The 10,272-nt window shown below is 40.4% G+C and overlaps 1 protein-coding gene across 5 annotated transcripts in view; it reads left to right on the top strand.

Annotated features, from left to right (window-relative positions):
• ARMH3 (armadillo like helical domain containing 3) overlaps positions 1-10,272 on the top strand; it is a 172,505-nt gene that overhangs the window by 30,892 nt on the left and 131,341 nt on the right. For all 5 annotated transcript variants that reach the window (XM_024735064.1, XM_024735063.1, XM_024735060.1 and 2 more), the window contains 6 exons: positions 1,029-1,085; positions 2,759-2,802; positions 3,878-3,938; positions 5,794-5,840; positions 6,360-6,435; positions 8,129-8,222. In XM_024735064.1, coding sequence (XP_024590832.1) covers positions 1,029-1,085; positions 2,759-2,802; positions 3,878-3,938; positions 5,794-5,840; positions 6,360-6,435; positions 8,129-8,222 — 379 coding nt within the window. The remainder of the gene's footprint in view (positions 1-1,028; positions 1,086-2,758; positions 2,803-3,877; positions 3,939-5,793; positions 5,841-6,359; positions 6,436-8,128; positions 8,223-10,272) is intronic.

Raw genomic sequence — 10,272 nt, 5'->3', positions numbered from 1 at the left:
CTTCTGTTGGGTTTCCAGGCTTCTCAGTAATGTTTTCTTGGTTGCTGTAAAAACTGCCAATCTGAGAACTATTGTTTCTAGCTTCCCCTGGGTTAGAATTGGTGCCTGATCTGTAGTAGGTCTTTCCTCACATACTACGCAGGGGTTGTTTTCAAGGTGAGCACGTCATTGGTTCTCATCCCACTGGTAGGAGATGGCCCAGTTGCTTGATGAGTTTAAATATATATATATTTCCATTGCTTAATGAGTTTAAATATATATATATTTCCATATACTGCCCAGCTGAGATTGAATCTGGAAAAACTCAAGAAATCTTCCAATGTTTTAAGTGATGGGACAATCATTAAATCCCAGTGTCCTGACCAGATTGTAGTTTGGGTAATTACATCTTTTTTTTCAGTTCCCCTGCAGTGTTACTTGGGTATTGGATCTATAAATGGCCTCTCTGGCTGTTAAGCAGCTGCCACTTTCCACCCCCAAGGTGGCTTTGTTTTACGGGTGGGTGAATCAGTCCTTGGATATAGTTTGTGGAATGGTTAGGGAGCCTTTGGGATGAGTGTAAGTTAGCAACTTATAAATTTGTGCCTTATGGCAAGGGAGCTTTTATGCACCCCAAAAGACAGCTGTCCCTATAGACTCAGTAAATTATTGGCAGGATAGGACAAAGTGAGTGTTGTGGAGCGTTCACTTACTTCTTAGAAACAAATAAGAGGGAAAGATGGGAGAAGTGGCAGACTTAGGCCTGAGCTGATTCAGTCTAGAGGAAAATGTGGGTAGAAGTGTGTGTGTGTGTGTGTGTGTGTGTGTGTGTGTGTGTGTATCTGTGCATGCTTGGTGAATGCCCATGCACACTGAGAGATTTGCTGGAAATGGAGGAAGTCACCTGGCAAGATAGTTGGGCATAGGTATTAGGAGCATCACTCTAGAGAGAGCACCTTATGGAAACATTTTTGTGAACACTTTGTTAAATAGCTAATGGGTTCTTAACTAGGTCACACTCACCTGGAGTCTCTTCTCTTGTTTAATAGTCTGTGAATCCTTATATTGTGAAGCTGTCTATTGTGGATGATGAAGCCACGCTCAATGTGAGTATCTGGATCCTTGTGTATTGTTTTAATTACTTGCCTTTGGTGGCCTTACTTTTAGTAGATATTTAGAACAGAGAGTAGAGAGCTATTGTGTTAATTTCATCTGGCTATAAAGAGGGAATAGGTATTTCTTTTTAGAGCATCAGTGCTACTGTCTTACTGTTTTTTATTTTCTCATCATGGAAGGAAGGTGTGAGGGGGGATATTTGCTTGCTAATCATGATGAAATGGTCAGTTATATTTCATGTTGTAGTGTGCTCAGGTTGATTATCCTACAGAGTCAAGAAGTTACATTTCCAAGAATAAGATTTAGATGGTATATCAAATCACCATGATGTACACTTTAAATATCTTACAATTTTGTGTGTCAATTATACCTCAATAAAGCTGAAATTAAAAAAAAAAAAGGCTTAGATGACTCAATGTTGTGAGATTTCTTCTTGTAGAACCATCCAGATTATATTTATAGCCTGCCTTGGTGAAGCTGAAACATGGAGGATGATATATATCTGCTACTTATATCCATGGAGGTTTGGGAAATAACATCTGATCTCTGAATATAGGGAGGAAGAAGATGACCAGGTGTCTGGCTTTATTCTCTTTCCATCTTGCCCTCTTCATTCTTCTAATTTCTCTTCTGAAAAAAAGCACACATGATTCATTCTTGTGGCCTTAATTGATCTTTGTCATACGCTTAGCAGTTTCTAGGGGGAAAGTTGATAAATTGCTTTAATATTTATTGGATGCTTCTTCCCATTACATTCCTGTTTTCCTGTGGCCTGAGAGTAGCTTGTCTTTGTTTTTAAAAATAAATTAATTTATTTATTTATTGGGATCTTCCGGGACCAGGGCTCGAACCCGTGTCCCCTGCACTGGCAGACGGATTCTTTTTTTTTTTTAATCACTGTTGGGGAAGCAATGACAGGTTCTTCATTTTTTTAAAAAAATTAATTAATTAATTTTACTTTTGGCTGCGTTGGGTCTTCGTTGCTGCGCCCAGCCTTTCTCTAACTGTGGCGAGCTGGGGCTACTCTTCGTTACGGTGTGCAGGCTTCTCATTGTGGTGGCTTGTCTTGTTGCGGAGCATGGGCTCTAGATGTGCTGCGGGCTTCAGTAGTTAGGGCTCATGGGCTCTAGAGCACAGGCTCAGTAGTTGTGGCGCATGGGCTTAGTTGCTCTGCGACATGTGGGATCTTCTTGGACCAGGGCTCGAACCCATGTCGCCCACATTGGCAGGCGGATTCTTAACCACTGCGCCACCAGGGAAGTCCCTGTACCTTCATTTAATGTGGGACTCGTCACTTTTATTATGGGTTGTTTTAGAGACATTCGAGAGCTTTTTGTTTGAAGATTCTAACTCTTTTCTTTTGAGGTGAAAATGATCCCAGTGAAATTGTCAGTGGTCTGAGCTGGTCTGTTTCATCCCTTGTTACTCTATTTTAATTGTATCTGGAACCCTTAAGTAAGATAATTAGATCAGAAAAATCTTTCCAAAGAAGTTCCTTTTGATCCTTTGACAATGTCTCTCAGAATTTCTGTCCTTGTTGCCTACTTTCAGGTAGAACTTCTTGGGCTTGGACCATGGCGCTGTAATTAGTGTTTTCTGTGGTCTAGTCATAGTATCACCAACAGCCCCTTATTTCACCTGTGCTATCTTTTTTTCTCTCTAGGGAATGGGGCTTGTGATTGCTCAAGCTTTATCTGAGTATAACAGGTAAGTCCACCTTTCCAGAAGGGAAGAGTCTAATTTTTGTTTGAATTGGTTGAGTAGGAAACAGGTTTGTTAAGAGTTCTTGGGTGAACGTCTCTTACCTATCCTAGAAGAGTACTTAGAGGTACAGCTGCTGGCAGATGCATTTGTTCTAGCTGGGCTTGATGGCTTTAGCAGCAGTTGTTTTTAACACTGGGGAGGAGTAGCCACCATGTTAGTGTCCATCTTTTGTTTAAGCAACTCTTACATTCAAACATTCTTATGCAACCTTTGGTATTTTATTGCAGAGCATTTTAACTAGTTTTCCAGCCATAAGCAGGCTCTTCCATTTAGCCCAATGTATCATATAAATACCATTTTCTATGTAAAAAAGGTTGTGAAACACTGCTTTTTGTATGCTTAAAAAAAAAGAAAAGAAAGCACTGTATTAGTTCTAGTTTGACAGATACTTCTTTTTCATCAGTAATCAACTGCAGCTTCCTAGAGTCCCTGTCTGTTCTGGGGGCTCTTTTCATTGATGCTTGCTTTCCCTCTTGCTGGGGATGGGGAAGGATTTGGTATTCAGTGAATGGAAACCAGAAGTGTATCTAATCCTGGCAAGGACCAGGCAGGATCTTTCTTACTCCTTTCCAGACTTTGCTTATACACGATTGGGTATTGGGATTTCAAATCTGTCCCATCTCCACAAATAGTTTAGCTCACAGATTTCCCTCCTTTTCCTTCAAAAACAAACAAGATTTTCACTGTTACAGCCTTAATTTTACTGTCACACTTTTCAAGTAATAGTCTGTTTGGGAAATAACTGGATCAGCCATATGTTAGAGCAGTTTCACACTTCTGCAGCTTGCTTTCTAAGACTCTCCCGAAGTAGCTGGGCATTTTGGTACACGCTACCTCAAGAGCAGATGGGTGCCTCTTAGCTTGCAGGGGAAACTGCAGTGACTGGGTTGTCATAACACTTTTGTTTTTTGGAGTCAGTGAATTCTGCGAGTGAGCTGCTCTGATTACCACTTGGTATGCCAAGGACAAAGACACGTGATAAATAATACTAAAGTTGAATTTAGTTATTTTTGTTCAGGCAGTATAAAGACAAGGAAGAAGAACACCAAGGCGGTTTTTTCTCTGCTTTAACAAATATGGTAAGTCCTACTTGTTTTTTCTCTCCTGCTCAGAAATATATGAGATCTGCAGGGGTAGACAAATTTAGACTCAGAAGTTTATTTTATCTTATTTTTTGCGGTACGCGGGCCTCTCACTGTTGTGGCCTCTCCCGTTGCGGAGCACAGGCTCCAGATGTGCAGGCTTATCGGCCATGGCTCACGGGCCCAGCCGCTCCGCGGCATGTGGGATCTTCCCGGACCGGGGCACGAGCCCGTGTCCCCTGCATCGGCAGGCGGACTCTCAACCACTGCGCCACCAGGGAAGCCCCAGAAGTTTATTTTTATTTTTTTTCCTAATATTTATTTATTTGGCTGCCCTGGGTCTTAGTTGTGGCATGCAGGCTCTAGTTTCCTGACCAGGGATTGAACCCGGGCCCCCTGCATTGGGAGCATGGAGTCTTAATCACTGGACCACCAGGGTTAGAATTTTTTTTTTTTCCAATTAATCAATTCAATTTTTTAAAGACAACAAAAACAAAAAAAGCGTTCATATTAAGCCAGACTTTTGCTTCCTAAAGAGTTGGCTCTGTTTGAGGACTGATGCTATGGAACACACAATAGGAGGATTTAGATCCAAGTCCAACCCTGAGTGATCCTTGGCTGTCTGCAGTGGCCCCTTCATCTCTTATAGTTGGTCCTGGATTCGAGGGATTGGTGCAGTGATCTGAGCCACTCATCTAAAGGCTTAAGGTCTGGGCTGAGAGGTCCATAGTTTAGGAAAGTTATTGGTTCAGTTTGCAAGACTCCTGAGCAAGGTATCTCAACCTTAGCACGATAGGCATTTTAGGCCAGATAATCTGGGACTGATTTTTAAGATATAAATCTAGGAGTCTTGGAACTTAGATTCAGAAAGTCTGTCTTCTTGGGCATTAATATTCAAGTAATCAGCCCTAGAGCAAGACAGATTTTGAGTTCATTGCAAGAAACAGCAGTCCCCCCATCTTGTCCCCCAAAAGGCAACTCTTCCCCCACAATATCTATGCCTTCTTCATTCTCAGAGCCTACTGTCAAGGAAAGGACTTGATAAACTCTTTAACTCTGAAGCACAAATGGATAATCCCTCAGATGTCAGAGCAGTGTGAGTGCTGTATTGGTGTTTGATTAGATGAATTAGATATAATTATATTGCTCCCAGGGACCTTTGCCTTCTAGCCAAGAAGAAAAGGTTTTCTACCAAATAAATGAAGCTCCTGCTGCATGGTTTTGGGCATCAATAAGTAGGTGGAAAAGGTATTCTTAGATGGATGGGCATCTATCTCAGTGCCTCTGATATCACACATATTGGAGGCAGTCTACTCCATTTACTTATTCAACTGCCCTAGCTAGGACACAAACAAAAGGTTTTGTGATGTAAAAGATGGACAGTAGGTTTCATTTAGACAGTTCTGGTCTGAAACCCGGATATTCCCCCAAAGATGGCTCTGTGTTGGATGAACAACCTGCTTTCCTTATTCTTTGTGAGTTAGTTCCTGACTTCAAATAAGCAAATTCAAGGGCAGATGCAAAGTGATGAGGATGTTTAGGTTGCTGTTTACTTGTTGTCAGTGGTTATGTATTAACTTATGCATTAAAAAGGAGAGCTGGACAAAAGTACTGGGATTGTTTTTTTGCTTTTTAAAGTCCCTTTAAGTAAAGACAAGTTAGGGGAGCTCTCATTGTTTCATTTATTACTTATGATTATTTTAAGATCTTCAAAGTGAGCTGGTTTTGTTGTGTGTGACTGGTGGGCCAGGGTTCCAAGCAGCTTGTTTTTTGACTGATTAAAGGCTTGTAGGCCCAGAGCACCTCTCACGTTTCCCTGCTATAACTCTGCAATTTCTCTTTTCTTCCACAGGTGGGCAGCATGTTCATAGCAGATGCCCATGAGAAAATCTCAGTGCAGTAAGTGGCTGACGTTCTTGTGTGGTAACTTGAACATTAGTGTGGGCTCTCACTGGATATGAAAGTGTGAAACGTTACCTCTGCTAATCTTTTATAGATTCAAACTTTTTTGGTGATTTATCAACTGTTTCTTGAGTTTTAAACAATAATGGAACCTTAGAAAACTCTGCTTCAGTCACATGTATTGAGCCCCAAGAAGCTGAAAAACGGTTCCCAGCCGTCTCTGGAATGAAATGAAAGAGGGCTTGGTATCTGAGCCAGTTAAAGACTTAACTGGATTGGGGTGGAAGAGCAAGAGGGGGAAATAGTGAATGAAGTAGATAAGAACTAGTTCTAAGGAATTAAAGTTAAAGCTCTGACTGTATACCCTTTACATAAGCCCCAAAAGGAAATAAAGGGAGCATTAGAAACTCAAAGGGATTTATAGTGAGGAGCTGGAGTGAAATCTTATCTTGAGGGTTATACTCTTTTAACTTCTTCATTATAAGAGACTCTCCAATTTGTTCTCTTTTTCTTTAGAACCAACGAGGCCATCCTTCTGGCACTTTATGAAGCTGTTCATTTAAATCGGAACTTTATCACAGTGTTAGCCCAGGTTGGTTATATTAAAAACTTCAATTCTTTTTCTCCCTGAATTTCATACATGGCTGTGTCGTGTAAACCCTACTTTGCATTGGTGAGTGGTAGTTATAAAGAGTTGCCTCAGTTGCCTTTGCTTCATGTTCTCCTCAAATATGTATGTTTCCATCTGGTGCTGAAATGGATCTGATAACATGCAAAGTTAATGGTTTTGACCAGTTTACTGATTCAGCTAAACAAATGAGATGAGATTACTTCATTTTGCTCACCAGAAATCCCTTGGTATTATCTGCCCATATGGATTTTTATAACAGGCTTTCTGCTTTCTAAACCTCTGTGGAATTAACCAGAGATAAAATAGGCCACGTCACTTATCTTATTATCTTACCCATGTCCAAAGAAGAAGAGTACAAAATATCTTGTGCAGCGTAAGGTTAGCTGTTAACCAAAAAAAAGAAAAAAAGTTTACAAATATTGAAAGCAGAAAGTCATAGAATCCTGAGTGCTGGATCACTTGCCTAAGGGATAGCCTCGGTAGTTGGTACAGAAGGGAACTTAAATAGGTTGAAAACTTGAGTGATGCTCATGAAAGCTGTCTTAAAAAATTGATAAAGTATTTTTGTTTTAAAGCCAGGCTGTTTAAAATATGTATGAAGGTTTCTTTTACAGGAAAGTTTGCTTATGCTTTTTTCTCAAAGGGCAGATGTGTATGGGATCCACTGAGTTTCAATAACAAAAAAAATAAGGTCAAAAAGCAGTGTGCTGGTTTGAGGGTCTGGCTAAGAGGGACTTATCATTTTTCATGACTGATAGCATGAGACTTTACCCACTATTCTCAGGGTGTTCCTTGTCTGCTCTTTGAATTCTGTAACTGATTTTAAAGGAAGAAGTGAGATGGGTAAAATCTGGTAAAGTTGTTGGGGAAGAGAAGGGAGTAGCCACCACTCAGTCCAATTTTCAAGAGCTGATGTGGCAGGGATGGCTAAGGAAGGTAAGGGAAAGAAGAGTTATCTGTTTTGGTCCCCAGTGGATGTCTCGCCCATGTCTCTGCCTCCCAGCCCCACACGCTCTTGTTTGTTGTGAAATGGGAAGGCTGCCCTCTGCATAGCTCTTTTTATAGTACCTGTTATCTCCTTGGCTCACCTGCATTTATTAGTCAACTATGTGGTCATTAGAACAGTCTGTAGATATGTTTTAGGTTGATCTGATAAGAATAGTCCCTTCTCAGATAGGTTCAAATAGGACAGCAAGTGCCCTTTTGTGTGTGTGTGGAATAATTCTCTGTTTTTTGTTTGTTTGTTTGTTTTGTTTTGTTTTTTACATGGGCCTCTCACTGTTGCAGCCTCTCCCGTTGCAGAGCACAGGCTCCAGACCGGGGCACCAACCCGCATCCGCTGCATCAGCAGGCGGACTCTCAACCACTGTGCCACCAGCGAAGCCCCTATCCCAGTTTTTTATTCATATGGTTCTGCAGAAAAACTTATGTAATGGGAACTTAGTTGCTTAAAGAAAACTAGCCTGCAGAGCTTCTCATTAGAGTTTAGCAAGCATCAACAGTAATCAGGTACTCATAGGAACTAAATGTAGAAGCAGTCCCTCCTCAGTGAGCTTTCTGTCTAATTATGAGGCCAGGAATACCAGAAAGGATAAGCAGAGGATACCCAGAACGCGATTTTCTCTTTCTTACCCTTATCTGTGCTCTCGTTTAGAGTCATCCAGAGATGGGCTTGGTGACAACCCCCGTCAGCCCTGCTCCAGCAACCCCAGCCACACCGCTGGGGACCACGCCGCCCTCCTCTGATGGTAAGTCCACCATCTCCTTTGTTTTCTTGACGAATATGATCTTGAAACTTTAGGGGTGAGCATAGTTCTTTTGGTTTTTTTTTTTAACAAAAAGCACAATTGTTAATTCTTTTGCTTAAGAAATTATCTGAAGAACGGTCCTTCAGGATTCATGAAGCTCCAAAGAAAAGTCTGGAAAAGAGAGTCAAATGCTTTTTTCTGTAAAGAAGCTATATAACTCCAGCTTGTCCTCCTCAGGGAATGGTTGTAGAATCATGGAATGCTAGATTTAAAAGGGACCTCAGAGGTCAGTGATGTCTGTCCTGCCAAACTGTCATGGTACTTGTGAGGCTCAGATGAGATGTTTTATGAATATCTCACTAAAATAAATGTAAAATAGTAATATTATCTCTTGTTATCATTTGACAAATGAGAGAATTGAAGCCAGAGAAATAAGAGGTTTGCCTAAGGTTAGTGAGAGTTGAGACTAAAAACCACAACATGGATCAGGGCTGGGACCATGCCTGTTTTGTTTACCACTAATTGCCCAGCATAGTGCCCGCATGGTCACTGCTTAGTAAATATTTGTTGAATAAATGGATGAGAAAGTGAACCTGGGATTTGCTCACTGTTATGTGTCTGCCAGGTACACCCAGTTAAAAAAAGACAAGTGCATAATAATTGGGAGTTTGCTGGGTGTTTAAGACTTCCCTCCCTAAAAAAATAACAAAAAAATCTCCACTTACCACTGGCACTTAAGAAAAGGGTAACAGAAAAGAAATAATGAATTTTGCCTGATAAACTTTGTGTCAGCCTGAATTGGTTCTATTGTCAGCTGGGTGTGTTTGATGGAATAACAACCTAAAAATAATCTTCATTAATATTTGATGTTTTGCCTCAAATGTTGACCTCATTTTGGGTAAAGAAGTACAGGAAATCTAACTTTGATCCTTTCTTTGTGCCTCCCTCCTGTCTGTATGACATGACTGTCTTTGATCTGCTTTTTCTCCTTCAAAGTTTCATATAACACCTGTGGCATTAGCATTTCAAGATAGTACAAGCATTATTGGTATAAAAGCATGACTGGGAGGTGCCACTGATATTCAAGTCTATGGCAGCAAATTGGATCTGTTTAGAATTGAAAGTCAAATTCCAAAATACAGGTTTCCCCTGCTGTCTGAAAGTAGAGCTCTCATATGCAATCTTCTGTAAGCCGAAAAGGCGTAAAGCAAAGAAGCAATTACCTGAGGACACATCTTGCTAACAGGTTTACAAAGGAAATCTAGAAAAAGCACAGATGCTCACAGTTTAAAGCTGTGGCGGCTTGATACTTAGATGCTGCGTGTAGCTCCTGGGGAAGGAATTTGGTGGTGCCACTCTCAACTGCCTGGGATACTCGCTGCCTCTGTTACAACTTGCTCTAAAACAAACGCTGAACACGATTTTCATTTTTTGCCTTTTTTCTTTCTTTCTCCCCCCCGCCCCCAACTCTTGTCTCTTGTTACATTCATTTCTAGTTGTTAGTAGGTGGTAGGATTTTTTTTTTCTACTTTTCATTGTCTAAATGTGAGGAAAAAAAAAATGGAACGTGTATACTTTCTTCAAATTTTTTTTCAGTTTTATTGAGGTGATTTGATATGCATATACATTGTGAGAGAATTCCCCCCATCTATTTAATTAACACATTCATTACCTCACATATTTATCTTTTTATTTTTTGGAGGAGGTGAGAACATTTACGTTCTACTCTCTTAGCAGATTTCAAATACAACATGGTGTTATCAACATAGTCCCCATATTTTACATTAGATCTTCAGATTTTATTAATCTTACAACTGAAATTTTGTACCCTTTTACCAACCTTTTTATATTTCCCCCACCCCTAGCCCCTAGCAACCACTATTCTACTCTCTGCTTCTATAAGTTTGACAATTTTTTTAGATTCCACATGTAAGTGATGCAGTACAGTATTTGTCTTTCTCTTTCTGACTTATTTCACTAAGAATAATATTCTCTAGTCCATCCATGTTGCTGCAAATGGCAGAATTTCCTTTTTATATATATATATATA

Source organism: Neophocaena asiaeorientalis, unplaced genomic scaffold, assembly GCF_003031525.2.
Source record: "Neophocaena asiaeorientalis asiaeorientalis breed wild unplaced genomic scaffold, Neophocaena_asiaeorientalis_V1.1 scaffold240, whole genome shotgun sequence".
Taxonomy (NCBI): Eukaryota; Metazoa; Chordata; class Mammalia; order Artiodactyla; family Phocoenidae; genus Neophocaena; species Neophocaena asiaeorientalis.
The sequence above is the reverse complement of the archived record's forward strand: the minus strand, read 5'-3'. Positions and strand labels throughout refer to the sequence as shown.